Source organism: Camarhynchus parvulus, chromosome Z (genome assembly GCF_901933205.1).
Source record: "Camarhynchus parvulus chromosome Z, STF_HiC, whole genome shotgun sequence".
NCBI lineage: Eukaryota > Metazoa > Chordata > Aves > Passeriformes > Thraupidae > Camarhynchus > Camarhynchus parvulus.
In genome coordinates this window covers 49,307,784-49,329,362 of record NC_044601.1, presented here as the reverse complement: position 1 = coordinate 49,329,362, position 21,579 = coordinate 49,307,784, and the positions used below count along the sequence as shown (strand labels likewise).

General features: G+C 37.7%; 1 protein-coding gene across 1 annotated transcript in view; it reads left to right on the top strand.

Annotated features, from left to right (window-relative positions):
* The window catches only part of NLN (neurolysin), a 39,425-nt gene extending 25,372 nt beyond the window's left edge, over window positions 1-14,053 (top strand). The window contains exons 9-13 of the mRNA XM_030968961.1: window positions 366-567; window positions 4,330-4,516; window positions 5,557-5,685; window positions 6,170-6,306; window positions 10,598-14,053. Coding sequence (XP_030824821.1) covers window positions 366-567; window positions 4,330-4,516; window positions 5,557-5,685; window positions 6,170-6,306; window positions 10,598-10,732 — 790 coding nt within the window. The 3' untranslated portion in view covers window positions 10,733-14,053. The remainder of the gene's footprint in view (window positions 1-365; window positions 568-4,329; window positions 4,517-5,556; window positions 5,686-6,169; window positions 6,307-10,597) is intronic.
* Window positions 14,054-21,579: the final 7,526 nt, after the last annotated feature.

Below are 21,579 nucleotides of genomic sequence, written 5' to 3'. Positions count from 1 at the left end.
TTATCTCCTGTAATAAAAAAAATTGCATCAGTGGACAGAACCTAGTTCTTCCTGTTGCAGTAGCAGTTTAAAACACAGCTGGCATCTGAAGTATATATAATTTCAGCTTTTCTGTTAAAAACAGGTTCTTTTAAATGCTGCTGGAAATCTTGAAATGTTCTGATTTCAGTATGAGAGTAGAAGGGGCTTTTTTCCTCTTGTGCTCTTAAGTTATTGAGTCTTAGAAATCATGAAAATATGTGCATTTTTGTGTAAAACTTTGTGTAGAGAAACTGACTGATTGTCCCTGTTCTTGAACAGGCTTCACCATTCTGGTGAGCAGGCTTATGGTTTGAAGATAGTATCTGATGTATTTTCTTACACAGAGAGGGAAAGTATGGGCATGCAGCCTGCTTTGGTCTACAACCTGGCTGTCTTCTCTCTGACGGCAGCAGATTGATGTCTGTAGCTGCTCTGGTCACCAACTTCACAAAGCCAGTGTCGGATCGACCGTCATTGCTGCGACACAATGAAGTAAAGACTTACTTCCATGAGTTTGGTCACGTAATGCATCAGATATGTGCACAGGTTAGTGATGTTTCTCCTCCAGTGTAAGACTTATTTCTTTCTCAACTGTCTCAAAGCAAGGTATAGTTCTGTTTTGATGGTTTCTAGTTTTAGTAAAGCACATATGCAGAGTTCTGGTTATTTTTTTGAAGCATCAGATTGGTTTTAGTTTTAATATTTATTTAAAACTGAAGCAATAAATACACCTTTTTACGAAAAACATTTTTGTAGGAACGTGTACTTTTGCATTTGCATTATGCAGGAGTCCATCCATCACAGGTACAGGTACAGTGAAGAAGATGTTCAGTCATGGCTTTGTTCAGATGGCTTTTTATTACTTTTAGTTTTGTAGATGTATGACATTAGAAACCAGGTATTAGAAACAAAACAATGCTGCTATACCTAGGAATGAAAATAATTTCTGAAGCTAGTTGACCTACAGCATTTTGGCATCTAGTACTGTTGAGACCTATCACTCTTGACATCACAAGCATAAAACAGGTCTCACCTAAGCTATTTTATTTTTTCCTATCTGACAGGTTAGGTTTATTGCAGTGAGCAGAAAGAACTGAAGGTAGTTTCAGATTTTCCATCAAGGTACCAATAAAGTTTTAAAATTTCTGCTTTCATTTTTACTTACATGTAAAATTGATACTGCCAGATGGCTCATTTATTATTTGCCTAATGAAAATTTTATATTTCAGAAAGAGATGAGAGTCAGTATTCACACACCAAAAAATTCACATAGTTAATTACAAAATCAGATTTTCTGTAGCATTTCCTTCATCTTCTGTGTAAACAAATACAAAATAATAAAGTCAAGGAAAAATTACCTATGTTAGATTTTAATTCTTGACCGTGATCCCAGAGACTGGAACTGCAGAATAAAGAATAACGTCATCACAGAAATCCATATATTAAATCCAGAGTTAATAATTGCTAAGATATTTTTTAATCATCTTAAAGGTAGAAATATAATTATTATTTTATCAACCTCGTGATAGGTGTTTCTGATATCAAAAACTGAGGAATAAAACCTAGGCAATATAGAAGGTGTTTATAAGTGTAACACATTTGGCATTGGTGTAAAACAGTACAAAACTGAAAACTTGTTGACCGCCAGTGAGGATGTGCCTCAGTGTTTTGGAGTCCTTTCACGGCAGCTGAAGCGAACAATTCCAATGCATATGTACTTGAGTTGCTCTGGAATTGCACACAGATCAGAGGCTTGCTTTCCATTTGTCTCTCGCACTGCTCTGGTGTTTTCTGTGTGCCCAGCTGCCATGCTCACTTCTCCTGTATTGTATGTAAATAGCTATTTGCATGTGTGCAAACTTGCTAGTCCTACAGAAGAACGTCCTGTCCTCTGGAATTCTTGTGTACAAAGCACTGTCTTGTTTCATACGATGATTTGTTTAAGCATGTTAAGACTTTGCAGTTAAATGCTATGGAAGGAGGAGACTGGGAGGGATTTGTGAGCTGCTGGTAAAGGTCTGATTATGTAATATACTGGAAAAGTGAGATATACTGTTGGAGAGTGAGATTGGGGCAGGGAGGGAATTTGTTGGTGTTCAGGGAGTGCTCTTGAAGTAACTTGTACCAAATGTCTTGATGTTTTTTGTTAGTGTAGTGCACTTGGGTATGGGTAAATGAAGATATCTGAAGGCCACTTCTTTTTGCTCCAGCCACTTCTATCATTATTTCTTCCCTGAAGCTAGTGCTTCCTAGCTTTTCTTCAGAGCTGCTATTCAGCAAGGACAGTAAAAAGGGCCAGCCTCCAACTATGGATTTGTGCAGCCTGCAAGAGTGGAGGAAAGTTTTACTCTTTTTTGCTGTTCTTCTGAAGACATGAGAGGAAGACGCATACATGTGACACAGATGTCAGTTCAAGGTTATGTCCTGTATTACACATACTTTTTTTGGTAACCCTGCAAGAAACTAAGTTTAAAAGAATGTTATCCTATAAGGATCTATTTCCCAACAGAGGATGGACTGTAAGAATATCAACAGCTCTTAGAGAGGACGACAGAGAGCTCTTTTTCCTTTAGTGCTTAAGTTGTTTTGTTAGTATGTTGATGAGAATGAAAATAAATAAAATTGGGCTGGCAAGAGGAGATAGACTTATTAAAAGACAAGGGTGGAGTGATGATAGGAAGGCTCTGTAGAGGGACCTGGGCAGGCTGGATCATGGCTGAGGCCAATGGTGTGAGGCTCAACAAGGCCCAACTCTGGGTCCTGCCCTGATCACAACCCCAGGCAGCTCCACAGGCTGGGGCAGAGTGGCTGGAAAGGACCTGGGGGTGCTGGTGACAGCAGCTGAACATGAGCCAGGCTGTGCCCAGGTGGCCAAGAAGGCCAATGGCATCCTGGCCTGGATCAGCAATGGTGTGGCCAGCAGGGCCAGGGCAGGGATTGTCCCCCTGTACTGGGCACTGGTGAGGCCACACCCCAAATCCTGTGCCAGGTTCTGGGCCAGCAGGTCAGAAAGGACGCTGTGGTGCTGGAGTGAGTCCAGAGAGGGGCAGCAGAACTGGGGAAGGGTCTGGAACACAAGTCTTGTGAGAAGTGGCTGAGGGAGCTCGGGATGTTTAGCCTGGAGAAAAGGAGACTCAGGGGGACCTTACTGCTTTTTACAACTGCCTGAATAGAGTCTGTAGCCAGGTGGGGGCCAGCTTCTTCACCCAGGCAATCAATGACAGGACAAGAGGAAATGGCTCAAGTTGCACCTGGAAAGGTTTAGATTGGAGATTAGTAAATTTTTTTTCTCTGAAAGAGTTGTAAGTCTTTGAAATGGTTTGCCCAGGGAAGTGGTGGATTCATTTAAAAAATGTGTGGATATGGTACTTGAGGACATAGGTTAACAGCTTAATGTTGAACAGGGTGGTGATGCTGGGTTGGTGGTTGTACTTGATAATCTTAAAAGTATTTTCCAACCTTTATGATGCTATGATTGTATGAAATGAAATAATTTCTGTGTATTTGAACAACTGTCTTTCAGAGGTGACTTCTTAGAAAGATTTGGATTTAGAGTATATTTTAGTGAAGATTCTTAATTGTACAAACTTTTCTTCAAAATTGGTATTGGAAGAGCTTCTTAAACATGAAGTTATTGCTGATACTAAAATTAAAAAAAGTTCTGGTCTGTTTGGCTTTCAGAAGAAAGATTCTTTTATCAAAGTGTCAGATTTGAAAACTTTTCATGGATAAGGTTGCTAGGATTTATTTATGCCAGTCTATCAATTACTGGCTAAAAAAGTTGTTCTGTATGTTAACCACATATATTACAAATGATGACAAATAGGGGAAAGCTTAATAGAATAAGTTGGTTAAGTAAAGTCTGTGAGTCAATGTGGTAGACTGCAATACAATAAACTTTTTAAAGTGCATAGTTGGAGTTTATTATTTTACTTTGCAGTAATACAACAAAAATCTGTAATAATTTACAAATTATATGATTGTCACAGGACAGCATGAAAGCATTTGTATTGCTGTCGTAACCTTAAAGGTAAAAATCAATAATACTAAAAAAAATGGAAGTACTGTTGTGTACAGTAGATAATTCACTATGTAACTGCTGAGTACTTTACTCCTTGATAATAGTCTTATGTCTGATTTTTTACCTCCTTTCTTTAAATTTAATTTATTATTATTATTATTATTATTGTGTTCAAATAATTCCTTTTCCTGTGATTTAAACTGAAATTTTGACATCTGAAATATTATATTCTGCTAAAAATCTTGGCTTCTATTTTAATTTAATTAAATGGCTTTTTTTTTTCCTAGACTGATTTTGCAAGGTTTAGTGGAACTAATGTGGAAACAGACTTTGTGGAGGTACCTTCACAAATGTTTGAAAACTGGGTGTGGGAAAAAGAGCCACTACAACAGATGTCAAGACATTATAAAGACGCAACCCATGTTGGAGACACTCTCCTGGAGAAACTTGCTGCCTCTAGACTTGCTAATACAGGTATATCTGCATTTTCCCCCGAAGTATATGTATAAGAGGATGTAATTTAAAAAGCTGACAAACATAAGAAGCCTATTAAATTTCTTCTGTGTGTACACTTACCACTGTCTTTTTGGGTTTATTTGTGTGGGAACCCCACTAAAAAAGGCTATGACAGGTAGAATTCTTTACAGGAACAGCGGCAGCTCTGATTTTCCAGGCCACCTCCAGAACTAAAATATCCTTCCTATCCATGTAAATTATTACCTGTAAGCTTTTTTTGTTTAAAACTGATGATATGTGTATAGGTGGAGGAGGGTAGTCTGGTGTAGTCAGGTAGTCTGGTGTAGTCAGGTGTGGCTTTTGTGGTTTTTTAATCTTAAATGTAGTCCAGAACAGGCACTGTGCAAGACACAGTATAGCTACATGTATCGTCTACATTTGATTTGCATGCGACACTTAACAGATATGAAAGTTACTTGCAAATTTACTGAACAGACATAACATATCCCAGACAGCATTGTTATAGACCTTATACATATCTCCAAACTGAGACTGTAATCACACATCATTACCTATCATGTCGTTATTATTCTGTTGCTCTCGCCTCTTCATGGTTGTAATCAGAGCTTCCCATTAGTGCTATCAATTCGTCCTTAAGCTACTCCTGTTTATTTCGTACTGCTTTCCTATCCCGAACAAAAAGTCTTTGTCCTTGTGGCTTGCACAGACTCTAGCTGCATAAGCATTTTGTCTGAGTAAAGGTTCATATCTTGTAGCTTCTTAAAAACAGCTTAAATTAAAATTTGCTTTTAAAATATCTGCTTTATTTTAGTTTTGATCTATGAGGAAAGTAATAGTCAAAAGAGTAGGCTTAGCATGATAATTCCTTTATTAAAACTATGCTTCTCAATTCTTTGTAAGCGGAGTAATTCATATGGAAATTATATAAGTCCAAAATTCTAATAATTCAGTATGCATGTTGCGATCTTTGAGGGAAAGATGAAAATGAAACTCCATCTATTTTGATGCTGGTTAATTAAATGTTTTTACCCGATTAGGCCTTCTAACCCTCCGTCAGATTGTTTTGAGCAAAGTTGACCAGGCACTGCATACAAAGCTGTCTGTTGACCCAGCAGATGAATATGCTAAATACTGTATGGAGATTCTAGGAATTCCTGCCACCCCAGGTATGTCAGTGTGAAGCTTTTATACAGCATGCCCAAATAGTTCAGTTTAACATGCCTTTCTTTCTCAGTAATGCTCGGCATACAAAAAACAGGGCTGTTCATGGAATAATCTACTTTATGAAGCTGAAATAATTATTTTTAAATTTAGGATGATCTTAATGACCTCTTCTGAAGGAAGATTCTGAAGGTAAATATAAAACTTAGCCTTTTGCAGGATGTATTTTAGAGTGACATGATGTGAATTCCACTTTAAATGTTCTTTCACATCTGTATTGGATGTACAAGTAGCCTAAAATGGGAAATTGAGTTTCCTTTGTTATCAACAGACTATGTTCAATAATTTGAGGCATACTCAAACCCTTTATGCTAAAAGTTTCAAAGTAGTTGATGTAAATTTCTTATTAATTTATTGTTGAAGTACTGTATGCATCAAAGAAATAACTGAATTTGATTTCAATAACTTGATGTTAATCTGCTTTTCAAGGAACAAACATGCCAGCTACTTTTGGACATTTGGCAGGTGGTTATGATGGTCAATACTATGGATACCTGTGGAGTGAAGTTTTTTCCATGGATATCTTTTATAGCTGCTTTAAGCAAGAAGGAATAATGAACCCAAAGGTAGGTGATTAATACTTTTTGATAAACTCTTCTGTTGCACTTTATCTCTGAAACCACATTTATTGCCATCACAACCCCTAAGTATAGTGTCTCAAGTACTACTACTGTACCTGTCGAGTTCAGATCAACAACAAAAAAAATGTGTAAAAATAACTTCAAGAAAACCATCTTAAAATTTCCAAGAGCACTTGAATTTTAATGTAGTTCTTACATCACCATATATTTAATACTGTAGTACTTTTGAGATATTGTGTTGCCTTGTGTAATGCCTTCCTATGAATGAAAAAACATTCCTCCACTGCAAGAACAGATGCATATTCATCTGCTGTGAAACCTGTATGATAGTGCAGCTCTGATTCTTTTACATTTACATTACATTCTGTGTACCTGAACTATATGGTACTTTTATGTAGTTACTATTTAGAAAACTGAATTGATTTTGAGCTTTCTCTGTCACAATACAGAGTAATGTGAAAGTTGTTTCATCTTCACTTTAAATCCCAGGTCCATTTTGAGGTCCAAATCATTAAGGGGTTCTAGATTTACTGGGTCTTTTCTCCCTAGAGTAATTCTCCAGCCTTTTCCATCTCCAGCAGAGAAAAAGGATAATTAGTGATATGGTTAGTAGTCCTGCCAATTCTAGCGATGTTTTTCAGAGATTATAGTATTAGACTTAAGTTGAGGTGCTGCAGATGAGATAGGTGAGTTCTGTCATGGGAAAGACCTTTTGGGTTTCCTGATCTTCTTAACTGTGTTCTTGATTCAGCTGCCAGCACTAGTTCTTCCTTTTGATAGAAATACACAAGAGAGAAATAAAGGAAAGAGTAGAAGATGCATGGCTGTCCTTTTCCTCTCCTGGCATTTGCCTTCTTTCCTCCCTGTACTTATCACAGCAACCAGAACTTCTAGAACTGTCCATCCCTCTAGAGGATGGAGACAGTAAACAAGATTAGATTTTGATCTGGACAAAGAGGGGAGTTGAAAGACAATCATGCGGATGGGGTAAGACTGTGAAACTGAGGCAGCAGTTAGACCAACAAAACCCAAAAGGGTTTTATGAAGAAAAACAGCCGACTTCACAGTTTGAGAGAAGTGACATAGGGTTTGGAGGTTAAGATTGACCTTGAAGGGATAGGGATTCATGACAGGTGCCTATGAGAATAGACATACCTGCTTATTCATTGGGAATATCACCAATCATAAATAAGAACAGTAGAGAAGAAGTGTCAAGTTAAATGAGTAAATAAAATAAATTTTAATGGAAGGTTGTTCATATCGATCTTAAAAATGGTATTTCGGGAGGGGTCAGACTTGCTGGCTTTTATAACTGCTAGCATTTGGGAAAGATGGTTAAGGGTGCTGGTGCCAAACTTGTGGAACTTTGTGTCAGTTTTTTGTTCTGGCATGCCATATCTCTCCAGTGCCATCATATTTTTATTCCATCATTTTACTCTCTAGTCTCAAAAGTCTGATTTAAGTGACTGTATAGTCAAAATCCTAAGCTATAGTTTGGCAAAATGGCTCTGTCACTTTTACTTCTCCTGAGGGATGTCTTTTATTCTGATTTTTTGGTGAGAATTTTTTTTCTTTGTCTGTGTATGGGAGCCTCTGAGAATAAATTAATTACAATAAATGTGACTATTTTTGTGGAACAGCTGAAAGACAGCTAGTGCCTCTTTTATTGTGAGGCCTGTTATCTGGGCTAAAAAGTGAGGCAGAAAGATGATTATTTATGTGTGTCACTTGCTCTCTGGCATATGTGCCCACAAACGCTTTGTGTGAATGCTGATATAACTTCAGGGATAGCTGTGGAGATTTTTTTCTCTCCTTCTTCAGTGTTATCTTTTCAAATTAGTTATCTTTTAACCCAAATAAGTGTGATAGCATCCCACAGGATGGGACAAACAATTTTTAATAAACAAATGCTAGATACCAGTATGTTTTTTGTACTTTTGTACTTCATTATATCTAGATTTAGACTAGTAATCTGAACAGCAGAAAAGGAAAATGGTTAAGGTATTATGACTAGGCCGTATAGAAATCTGGCTTACTTCTTCCTTTTTTACTTAAACCTCTCCTTCTGTTTTGAGCAACAGTTATAAAACCTCATTTCAGAGATTGAATGTATTAAAATCCTTCCACAAACAGTTAACTCTAACTTTATTGGTAGCCAGCCTCCTCAGTTTTTGCACATTATCTGAACTAACCTCTGGTCCCCCTAGAACTGAGCGGTATTCTGGCTCTGAAGGGATAACAGCAAAAACTCAAGTCTACTCAAAAGTATTTGTAAACTATAAGGAACAATATATTCATTTGCTGCTGGTGTTCAGCAAACTAACAAAAATTATGAAGTGTGAACAACGCGTCAGTGATTTTTTTTAAACTTATTTTTATTTTATTTTAGATTTTTCCAGCTGTAATTCAGACAATGCAAATGGTAGCTCAATTAAGTAATGGAAGCCCATCACTTAAAAATACCTTTGCTTGTTTTTACAGTACAGTCGTGTCTTGATTTGAAAGACAGGTGTCTACCAAGGAAGGCAGGATCCTCCCTTGGAATGGAGAATGGGACCCCCTTCCCTCCAAATTATTGTAAATTTGAAAATAAGGGGCTTTCAGGCAATGATATGGAAAAGGAATAACAGTTCTTTACTGGCATGTATGTGTATAACAAGGCAAACAAGCGATAACAACAAACAAACCAGAGCGCCCAGTGAAGTCTCCTCCCTGCAGTTTAATCCATTTCCCCGTTGGTGCAGTTCCGGTCACAGCCAGCAGGGGCGCTGCTGGCTCCGGGCCAGGCAGGGTGCGGTGATTCCCCCGCGCCTGCAGGGGCCGCTGTGCCGCGGGCTCAGGGACCGCGCGGTGATGGCGGCACGGGCCAGACGGGGAGTCATGAGTGGCAGCTGGTCACAATTACCAGGCTCCCACGTGAAGGTGGCCCATACGGGGACACCCCACACGCTGGCTCTGGACCCCCCACCAAACGGCCGAGAAACAAAAAAAAGTAATTAAACAGACTTGCAGTGCAGGAAAACTGCAGCAGACAGGGATCTCGGAGTTCAGCATACAGGAGTGGCTGTGGCAGCGCGAGGTGGGCAGAGGGTCCAGCGGCAGCCAGTCCTAATGTTTCAGCTCCAAGTGGTCAGGCAGCAGGGAAAAAGCAAACAGCCCCCTTCTCACACAAACCCGGAAACCAGACTGACCAGAAGCCCAGCCCCAAACCTCCAGGTCCCCTCACCTTCTCTCTGTGTTGACAGATCTAACCCGCCTCCAACCAGGGCCATTTCAATGGATTGTTGTGACCCACAGCTACATCTTTTGTTTTCTTAAGTATTGGTAGTTATTGTTTCCTAGCAACATATGGGACAAAACTCCATGAGAGGAAGGAAAAAAGGAAAAATCCTAACCCCCAACAAGTCATGAGGAAGCAATGTATTCTTGTTGAATTGTGGGAGAAGTGTATACATATATATACTCTGCTTAAAAGGAAGAACATTGTCTTCTTTAATATCAGAAGCATTTAGGAAATGTGCATGCAAAATAACATTTTCTCATTTGTAGTCACATCTCAGAAGCCCAGAATTCTCCAGATATATACATTCCTTAAAATAAAACTTCTTGTTAAGAAACTCCTCATTACTGGTTTTCTCACAAACTTCATTAATTTTTTAAAGGAATCCATTCTTTCTGAAACAATAATGTTTCTTCTTTAAATTAAAATCTGAGTTAAGCATTTTCTCTAATATACTATAATAGTTGTATTAGATGTGTTTGTATGTATGATATGTACGACTGCGTATATTACATGGGTGTGAGTGCCATGCCATTCCACAATGCTATTGCCTATCTTATCTCTGAAGTATCATCTGTGTTATCCAAACAAAGATTAAAGAAAGAGAAATCATCAGTTAGAGAAAGGATGTTGGGTTCGCTCTTCCTGCCTATCAGTCACGGGGTAATACTTCACTGAAGATTTTAAGGAGGTTCTGTTTTTGTTATGCTTTATAGAATGTCTTCAGACAAGTTGTGATTATAGCTTCAAAACCAGTGTAAAGCCACAAGAAAAATAATTTCTTTAGAACTGGTCAAATTTCTGCTCTCTTGAGTTCTTCCAGCAGATCTAAATTATACTTGTGACATATCCTGGTATATCCTAATTTGGTATTAGGAAAATCTGGAAGGAGGAAAGTTGTTTTATCATGAATAGATTTTTAAATATGCAGCAAATAGAGAAAAGGGCACAGTGAGCAAGATAAGAAGTACTAACATTCTGCTTACTTTCTGTCAGGCTGGGATGAAATACAGAAACCTCATTTTGAAACCTGGAGGATCTTTGGATGGAATGGATATGCTACAAAATTTCTTGGAGCGTAAACCAAGCCAGAGAGCTTTCCTATTGAGTAAGGGGTTACGTGTTCAATGAAGCTATGATTCTTTGGTAATGGCATAAAGTATGGAATCAGCTGGAAATGTCAGTGTATTTCACATTTTAGCTATGTATCACTCTAGGGAAACTAGGTCATTTTTTGATGATTTTTTAAATTGTATAAATAAAAATGTGACTTTTAAAACAACTTCATAGGACTACAAAATTCAACATCAGGGAAAAAAATTCTGAGATGTGCAGAAGCTGAGGAAATTGGATGGTAATTTTAAATTTTTTTTATGAAATAATACTAATTAATACTGATCAATATGAGGAGTTAATGCCATGTTTTTCTTTTAAGAGACACATTTAAATTATGTCTTGTGAATTAATTTTAAAACTGAAGGGGATAAAAATAACAACCAGCAATAAAGGAAACAGATTCATTCTTATTCTCTATTCTCTGTTGTATTGATGGTTCACCAGTGTCTCTGATGGATAGGAAGTGTGTTTGATTTTGTCATTGTTTGAATTCAGTCCAGCTGCCTGACAAATTTCAAGACTGAGAACCTGCCCCAGATACCTTTACAGCAGAGATGTTTGTGTGGTACTTTTAGACCTAATTCTGATGCATGTTAAATTTCTACCATTTGTATACAAAGTATAACTAAAAAGGAAAAACTCAGCTAAAATCAGTGACTTTTTCAGTTATTCCAACACACTTTCTGTTGATAACCACAAATCAGGTCTTTATTTTCCAAATTATATCAACACAGGCATTGAAATATTGTACTTGAGCAATTATAATGGCTTCAGTTGGCTTCTTAAGTATTTTGAGATACAAATAAAAAAGGAAGGAAATAAGATATCCCTGATGGGAATGATAAAAGCCAATTCAAAGTTTTCCTGTTCCTTTCCAGTGTGGCATGCAAGAGATGCTACAAAAAAGTGCAATTGATTTAATGATTTCAGCTGTGAGAGTGTGAAAGTAATCAAGGAATTATTCTGCAGTTTTTCTGCAAAATCAGGAAAGAGTAGTCTTACAAACCAACTCTACACCACCCAAATAAAGCTGCTAATCCAAGTGCACTTTTCTTGTCTTAGGTATCATATCTTACTGTGGTTTTACTATTATGGCATGATATAAACAGCTTCTAAATTTTATTTACTAGCCAATACATTTTAGACATTTAAACCACAGTTGTAAACATGGTAGGAGTCTATAGTTATTGTTCAACAATGAGACAAGAAAATGTGCCTGGTCAACTCAAAAGACTTGTTTCAGCAAAAGAAAGCATATCATTCACTTTGGGTCGAAGCTGTCAATTTGTTTTAGGGGAAAAAAACTAAAATTGGAATTGTTTTCAGAATTTGTGAGTGTTTCTCAAAGTGAGAAACCTTATTTTTTGCCTTTTTTTCTTTTAAAGCATTGAAACTTAGGGAGTTAAAAATGAGCTTGATTAGTTTCTGGAATAGAAAATCTGAATGGACTTACCTTCGAACTGCACCAGTTAGATGTGAGGAATCATAACTATTTGTAGCCAAAACAGATTAACTCTATAGTCTGACCAGACCACACAATTAAGTCAAATCTAACTGTTATAGTCAGTTACCATTTTAGGCCATAGTCCTGCTGGCCCATGAAAAGGCAATACATGGAAATCACATATATGAGAACATCTTGAACAGTAATCAGTATGGCCAGAATGGAAAGCTGAGAAAACTGGTGGATACAAGATTATCCCAAAACCTATTAATTTTGCCGAGATTGATTTCCCTGGCATTCTTTTGCTTACAGTATTTTGCCGTCTTTTTATACATGTTTAAAATTCTTGTGATCCTGTCTTATTAATATGTTTTTTTTTCTTTCACACTGTAGTAATAGCTCCAAAGAATGAAAACATTGTAAAAAAACATACTAAGTGATACTTTCCCCAAATGAATCTGCCAATCTAAGCAATAGAACCTTTATTACGAAAAAGACACAGTTTTCATTTTACAGTTGGTAGGCAGATTTCCACATGAGGGAGACCTTTCTCTGCATAAATCAGGAGTCTTGGATCAAGGTAGATAATTGTAAGTACAGTAATTACAGGCAAAAATATGTGGTGATAAAAAGTAATGTGATTTAAGTGTTAGATTTAGAACAGTACTGATGGTAATTATGACAATTTAATTGACTTTTTAATTTTCTTGCTTTTTAGTGTGTCTGCTTGTGTGTTGTACAGTGTTGAATAGGCAAGATACTGAAGTGCAGGAGAATGTCTGCTATTACTCGTGTGTGGAAATGCCTGCATGATTGTACAGTTATGTTAGCAGCAAATGGATATCCATGTGTGTAGGGAGGAAAAAACTAAACCATATTGTAACCACAAATGAAAGTGTTATGTTCTATATCTGTTCCCAAAGAATAGGATTTACTGTAATTTGTTTTTGTAAAGGCAGTTCCTTCATCAGACAGTAATTAAGTCAGATCAGCCTATGGCTAACGCTACATTCAACACAGAAGACTAATGGGTATGTTGTGATGTGCTTATGAAAATCTTAATGTGGTAACATATCAAACTTGTCTGCTAAGTTTTTATATTGGCTTCCTGGAGCCTTCTGAATTAAATTGGGGTTGGATTAAATGCCTTTTTTTCTTCCAACTAAAACTTACTCTATGATTCTATGAAATTGATGTTCACATTTTTATTCTAAATACCTGATGCTGGAATGGAAAAGTAACCTGGTTTCTGTTTCTGCACCTGTCTATAACAGGTAGAAAACTTTGAATAGGAAAAATTTCTCTGACACTATTCAAAGGCTGTGACATGGAGGCCCCCAATAAAACAGGGAATGCTTCTGCTTTGCAAACATGAGTTGATGACCTTGACACTGCCAGAAACAGTCAAAAATATGAAATTGTGCCGAAACGTAGGTATCTGACAAAGCCTAGCCTATTCTAGAGCTGCTAGACCTAGGCTTCCCCTGAATTAAATTTCAAAACTATGAAAGTCTGAGTTTATTCCAGCCCAACTCTAGGTATTCACTATAATAAATGAGAAAGTAATTTGTAGTTTTTGTCTGTAACAAACAGATGGCTTTTAAAGTTAGTATTGTATCTTCTTAAAATTTCACTGTATTTAGGATTATTATTTTCTTGTATTAGAAATTCAAATTGGACTTTGGCTTCACAACAAAGGCTTTACAGGAAAGGGTAATATCAGAGACTCAGGAGAGAGTGCCTGTTATCCACTGAGCAAGTGGATAACAGGCAATGGCTTTCAGTTTCTGTTGCTTCATTGTGAAAGAATGGTTTGAGCATGTGGCTGGGTTACAAGATGGCTAAGTGATGGCCTCAGCAGCTGCTACTTCCTACTTGTCTGACAGAGGTCCAACTTTCTGGATTGCCTGCAAGTTACATGGTAATTTTTACATAAATGGTAAAAACAGTCTGAGTAAGAGGTTTAAACTTTGCTCTGTGAAATGTAGTGGCTATTAGTTATTATGCTTCTCTCTGAAAAACTGAAATTATATCCAAATACCTTTGGAGGTAGTGCAAGGTAGTTGAGTTAAATGGAGATTCCTGGAGGGGTTTTCTGGAAGCATAAGAGCTGTTTGCATGATAAGTGGTCTACTGATAGGGGTTAGAGAGGCTAAACATCAGCTGGTTATGTGGTACCCAAGTCAGTGAAAAAGGAAGGAAAGTAGTTAGGTGGAAGGATGAGATTGGAGAATGGTGTTTTGACAATAGTTGTAAAAGGGTTGAAGTGCATGTAAGAGGCAGATAACAGGAAGAAGACTAACTTGATGTATAGTGATTTGTAAAAGGCTGTTTAAATGTTTTTCATTGTTTTATGAATTAGCAATAAGACGTGCTTTTCTAGGAATAAATTTCTGTTCTTACTTCGAAGCCAAAGAACATGAGACTATGTGCTGGCTTTTTACTTGAGAACTTGACTTCTTCCTGACATCTGGAAATTAATTTTTTTTTCACCACTATTTTCTTCATTAATATATTTTAAATAATAGATTCTCATGGTGGCAGGAAATAAGTTTTTGGGGAAGTTCAGTTTGTGGGGCATGTGCCAGAAATACTGTATAGCTAATCATCACTGGCCTGTGTAAAAAGTGTAGATGATACTAAAGATGCAGTCCCAAACAGCAGTCAATCTATTTTAGACCTCATTAGAATAGATACAGACAAATTAAGTAAATGAATTGGAAGTAAGTGGTTGCCTAGAAACCAAGAATTGTGACCTAATTTTGTTCAGTATTGATTAACAGAGAATGGATTCAACCAATACTTGCTTGCTTTATACTGCTGATGAATTGAAAAGGTTAAAAATCTCAGAGTTAAGAGAACAAAGGAGTAAAATTATTGAGAAAAAAAAAAGTGAATGAAAAGTTGTATGTCTTTGAGATTCAATTGGCCAAAATCCCACAATTTCACAACTTCAAAATCTTTGTGAAAAATTCGAAGAACCAATCTGCTCACCAGTAAAAACAGCATTTAAAAATAAACAAAACAGAAATGTGTGGTCAGAAGTAGGAAATAGTTTTAAAATGAGGAATTGTCAAGTGTTAAAAATTATAAAGAAAGCTAAGACTGCCAAGGCAAAGAAAAATGGATGAAAGCATTATAGCAAGTAATATGTATAACTTAATGTGTTAAGAACAAATAAATATCAGTTGTGTTACAAGACCCTTCAGTGGATGGAAATGCTAATATGGCAAATGATAAACAAGACAGTTTTAAATTCAGTTCCTCTTCTGCATTTACAAATAAGTGAGTGATGTAATCATGTCATGTGAGAACAATGGGGTACTTTCCAGTCTATTAAGTGAGGAGCATATTAAGCAATACCTACTAAGAATAATCATTGTGGCCTGAGTAGAGTTGGATAATTTGTCCCCTATAGACAAATACGAATTAATGGTGAGGACATTTTTCCCAGTGCTGTGAATTTTGGGATAGTTGGGCATATATCATTGTCCTAAAACACTGGTAATGAGTTCTAGTCTTAAAAACTACATAGGTGACCATTGGTCACATAGCTTGAAATCCAACTTCAGTGAAACAGCAGGAAGCATAAATATTGTTCTGTCATTGAAGAGCTAACAGTGAATATAACTTATAGAGTGCAAATGATTTTATGGAAAACAAGATTTTTCAGACAAGCCTAATGTAATCATTCATGACCATTACAAGTCTCTTGAGGGCAATTGTAGAGATTTATGTATTTGATTTAGTTCTTCATATTTTCATTTAAAATAACACTGTATGATATGAATAGAGGATTTTTTAAATGGATTAGGAACAGCTAACTGCTGGGAGTACTTCTTGGCATAGAATTACCAGAGAGTACAGTTGTCTAAGTGCTTCAGGCATCACACAGGAATATAAAAATATAAAACAATAATATAAAATCACTGGTGATAGAATTTGTAAGGAATTGACCAAAAAAAGCAGTCACAATGAATTGTTTAGATTATTTGAAAACTTCTGGCATTCTGATGTTCCATGGGCAAAGGAAGGTGTAGCACACCTGTAGCAACTAAAATGAAGGTTAAAACTAAAGCTTGGAGGACTGTATTCTGTAAATTCTTTACTTCTGAAAGTATCTAGAGGCTAGTTACAGAAGCCAGTTCAATCAGAATTGTTAGGAGACTTTAGCAAGAAATGGTTAGGCAACCTCATGATTGATGAGCATGAAAATATTGTGTAGAAGCAAGTTACTTCTGTATTCCATAGCAGTAAAATGGACACAGCAATTGCACAAAATTTTGGTGGCCTGATTTTTAACTGTGACTAGTAAGCCTTGTTATTCCAAATAAACACAAATGGTTCTAGATGTAGAATAAAGTTAAGCTGTGGAACTCCTTGCCAAGGATATTGTAGAGGTTCAAAATAAAAGTCAATACAATCCAGTCTTAGAAGAGAAACCCAGTGGAGGGTGTTCAAAAAAATAAAACCTTTTTCATCTTAGGAAAGACCTTGCAAAGTAGGGGGTGGAAATAAGAAGAATATCCAAGATTTTAACATGTATTGCAGCCCTATTGACATTTCTTTTAGGCATCTGCTTTTAGCTGCTGCTGGAGATAGGATGCTGTTTCAAAGCAACCTGCTGCTTGATCTAGTATGAGGGCTGGAGAAGGAGCGAAAGGTGACTTCTAGTGTATAGGTATCATCATAACATACTGAAGACTCCTTAGTAGGAGAATCTCAGCCAGAAGCTGAGGCCAGTCATTTCAAAGAGAAAACAACTGCATTTTTAACAGTGAAGACAAGTCCCAGCTTTGTGAGTAGTTTGTCCCAATAGCTAGTCCGTTCTTAATGTCATCAAATCAAGACAAGTGAAACCTCTTCTAGGAGGTACACGTTCACCAAACACAATGATTTAGATTCACTATAACTGGGTGAAGCAGAATGGCTTGTAATATACAAATCAGATTGATTTCATTTTTCCTTTTAAAATGTTACAATTCCATAAACCACATCTTAGCAAAAACAGTTGTTGCATGTTTTTGCAGGGAAGAAGTGTAAAACTACCCAAGGTAATTCAATGTCAAAGACTTATTGCCTTCTAAGCCACTAATGGAAAGTAAAAGCAAGTGGAAAAAGTACTTCTAAATTAAGCAAACATTTTGACCTGAAATAGCTTTCTTTAGCTGCATGACTGTGGGCTATCCAGATTTTTACAAGAAAAATGAGCAGACATTTGCTTTTCTACATGACAGAAGATAAACTCATCCTTTGATTTCATGTTGAAGAAGGCCATATTTTTCTCTGTAGAAGGCAGAAACTGAGTAGTACTCCAAAGTTGTTGTTACAAACAGGATTTTTGAGTAGCCAAAGTTAGCTTTTCTTCATTGTGTTGTCCGCCTTGAACTTCCAGATTTCAGTTAGGTTGACTTCTTAAGATGACTTCTTTTTTGCAGAGCTGATATCTTCTGATTGCTCTCACTGTCAGGCCCAAAACATATCCTCTCTCTTACCTCTCCACTGAAGTATTGCTGTCCTTGGGAATTTAGTCAACACATTATCTGAGATGTATACTTTAAGCTTGGGAGAAGCACTTATAAATACAAAGAAATACAAAGAATGGAGCAATTTCTGTTTCTCCCTTTATTAAATTCTTTATTTGTTAAGAACCACTCATGTTCCAATATTCAAGATAAATTACTACCAAAATCTGACAAAAGATCAGAAATTTAGTCAGATTTGACAGCCACATAATGTATAACATGTTACAAGTATTGTTAGTCACAAAAGGTTTTTGCAACTACTTTATTATATAAACATGAAAGAGATTTGGCCTAAAGCATTAATGAGAAATGTCTCAAAGCACATATTGTGTTTTAAGAGCATGCACTGAGAGGAATACATTTGTATTCCTTGGTAAATTTTTTAAAGTGTGGGTTTGTATTTTAAGCTTAGTCAAGAAGTAAGACTTTCATCCTATTGAAAATTCAGTATTAAGACCCATAGAGATAACAGGGCTTAAATCAGCTATCTGTAAAAAATTAATATAGTGCAATTAAACTTAATAGCATTAATAGCATTTTTCTCTTACATTTTAATTTTATTTTGATACAAAAGTGTTCACATTCTCTACAGATAAGAAAAATCATCAGAAGTTGAGGGGTGTTATAGATAAGCTGTCTGTATACATGCTCACATTATGAATGTGTTTTTGCCAAAGTATGTTTATGTCTTATCTGTTTCTACAGCAAGCATGATAAACCCTGGATAAGCCCAGCCATAATCCCTTTCACCATTTCTAATGGAACTTAATGCACAAGGGAAAGATTCAAGAGGTGTGAATCTGCACAGAAAAAAAACACCTCTGAAGATAATCACACTTACTGGCAAATCAGCTTCTTTTTTCCTTCCTTTTGTTTTCTCTATGCACTTTGCTTTGCTGGAGACATGCAGCAGTACCCCTTAACCTGAAGGACCTTTTGGCCCAGGATGGCTTTTAGAACTTAACCACTTTAGTCCTTGGTAACAGTGTGGATTAAGTTTGACATGGCTGGCTTTCCTTTCTCTCTTATTCTTTAGGAATTACATTGGGTTTGCTTGACTTCTTAGAGAATTTGCTTAAATCACAAGTTAGCCCTTCTCTCATGCCATCAGGCACCCAGTGTGATCAGTTCTCAGTAGAATTGTACCCAGAAACGTGTATGCCTTGAAGACAAGAGAAGTTAGATAGAAATAGATAGATTCAGTTTAGTCTGAATAGAAAGATAACATGATCTCTGGGTTGGAATGCAGATATTCAGGTCTTTTTGGAGAAAACTTAAGGTGGGGGGTGTGATACTTAGGTAACATAAATTTAGTGTACAAGGGTAAGCTTGATGAGGTAAAAAAATTATATGATAGTGTCGCAGATATCTTTTATGAAAAATCCTTTCCTTAGGATTTTTCCTCCTGAGAAGCTGAGAGGCCTCAGGAACAAAATGTAAACATTGATTATCTGCTGCTGTGGCATGCAACAGGTGCTTTGATTAGCCCATGTTAGTTGTTTCTAATTAAAGGCAAATCACAGCTCAGCTTTATGATAATAACCATGTATTATCATTCTTTCCTATTCTATTCTTAGCTAGCCTTCAGAGGAAATCCTTTCTTCTATTCTTTTAGTATAGTTTTAATGTAATATATATAATAAAATAATAAATCAAACCTTCTGAAACATGGAGTCAAATCCTCGTCTCTTCCCTCAACCTGAGACCCCTGTGAACATGGTCACATGTTAGAAAAGTGGTTGTTCCCCCAAAGATGTGTGAAAAGGAAATTCAGAACTCCTTAGGAGAGGTATGATCTGTAAAGAAAAAAAGAAACAAACAATCAAACCCCACCTTAATTATTTACAGAAAACTAATGGTGATCCCCGAGAAAAAACAGAGCAAACTGGCTAATGCATTTCAAGGCTTATCTAGGTTTGCAGGAAAAGAGGTTTTCATTACAGGGAAAAACCCAGTTAGCTCAATCATATAACTGTCTCTCAAGGACTTTCTCCTTGACAGAAGGAGATATACTATGAAACCATTCATAGATATCAAGGCAGAAAAGTCAGTTTCAAATGGAAGATCCTACCTGAATTCTTCAAAAGCATGTCTAAAGCCTGAGCATTGTAAATTCTCAAATTGTAAAAAGTGCCCAGGCTGGAATGGCAGAAGTTATGTTTGCTAATCCTGTATTATCTTCTTAATGGGTAAATACCCACTGAGAACTACAAGGGCATTGTCAGGGTGTGCAGTGGTTTGGTTTAAATGGCAGAAGCAAGCCTTCTTCAGCTACATAAACAGCAAGCAGAAACAGAAAAAAATACTGGTCTGCTATTAAACAGAAAAGGTGAATCAGTCACCAACAGCTCAGAAAAGGTAGAGATTCTCAACAGTTTTTTTGCCTTGTGCTTACCAGCACTGCTGGGCCCCAGGTGTCAGGAACAAAAACCCTGGCTGATGCAAACACAGATCTGCTGTCAGTGAAGGCAGAGTTGCTGTGTGAGCTGTTGCTGGAGCTTGACCTATATGACTCGAGGGGCTCTGATGATATCCCCCCAAGGGGTCAAGACTGGATCTCATGTCATTGTGAGGCCACTCTCCCTAATTTTTGGGAAGTCATGTAGATCAAGGAATGTTGCAGGAGACTGGAAGAAGGTTCATGTCATCCCCACCTACAAGAAGAGCTTAAAGGAGGATCCAGGAAAATATGGAGACATCCATTTTACTTCAGCCCCTGGGAAGGTTAAGGAATGAATCCTCCTGGGGGCTGTCACATGTCAGGTGAAGCACATGACTGGGGGGAGCCAGCATGGATTCCCCAAGGGCAAATTGTGCTTAAAAAACCTGGTTACCTTCTACGACATAGTAACCTTCGTAGTTGCTGTTGGGTGAGTGGTGGACGCTGCTTGCCTGGATTTCTTCGAGGCTCTCAGTACTGCTTCCCACAGCCTCCTTCTGCAGCTGTTGTGTTATGGCCTAGACAAGGGGTCCCTAGGGTGGGTGGGGACCTGGCTGACCCAGGGCAGCGGTCAATCACTTCTCCTCAAACTGACAGCCTGGAACAAGGGGTGTTCCCAGGGACTGATACTGGGCTCAGCACTGTTTCTTTTTCAGAGTGATCTAGAAGATGGGATTAAGTGTAGCCTGGTGCAGTTTTCCAATAATAATATACTGGTCAAGGAAGCAGATGCTTGTGAAGGGAGAGCCACCTGCAGAAAGACCTGGATAAGATGGAACAGTGGGCTGATGAGAACATCGTGAAGTTCAGTGAGGACAAGTGTAAGGTTTTGCACCTGGAAAAGCAAAACCTTAGTCCAGGAGTGCAGCACAGCCAGGGATCTACCCAGCTTGGGAGCAGCTCTGTGGGAAGGAGCCTGGTGTTCCTGGTGGACTCGGCTCCATCTGAGTGCCCAGTGTGTTCCTGCAGCACAGAAAGGGAGCAGATCCTGGGTGGCTCCAACAAGGGCCTCACCAGCAGAGATGAAGTCCTTATCCCACCCCACACAGTGCTTGTCAGGCCACACCTGCAATTCAGGGTCCAATTTTGGCTCCTGGTGCACAACATGGATGTGGACAGGCTGGAGAGGTCCAGAGGAGGGCCACAAAGGCAATCACAGGGTTGGGAAGCCTGGCATGTGAGGAATGGCTCAGGGAACTGGGTTTGTTCAGCCTTGAGGGCCTTGAAGGATCCTATGTGCCAGTGTTTAAAGGGTGACTACAGAGAAGATGGAGGTTTACAAGGAACCACATGGGAAGGGGAAGGGGGAATGGGTAGAAGTTACTCCTGGAGACATTCCAATTGGACAAAACAGGAAAATTTTTCTCAATTATAACAATTGGTAGTTGGAATATCTCCTCAGGGAAGTATGGATTCTGCAACTTTGGACACTTTTAAGATCCAGCTGGACTCA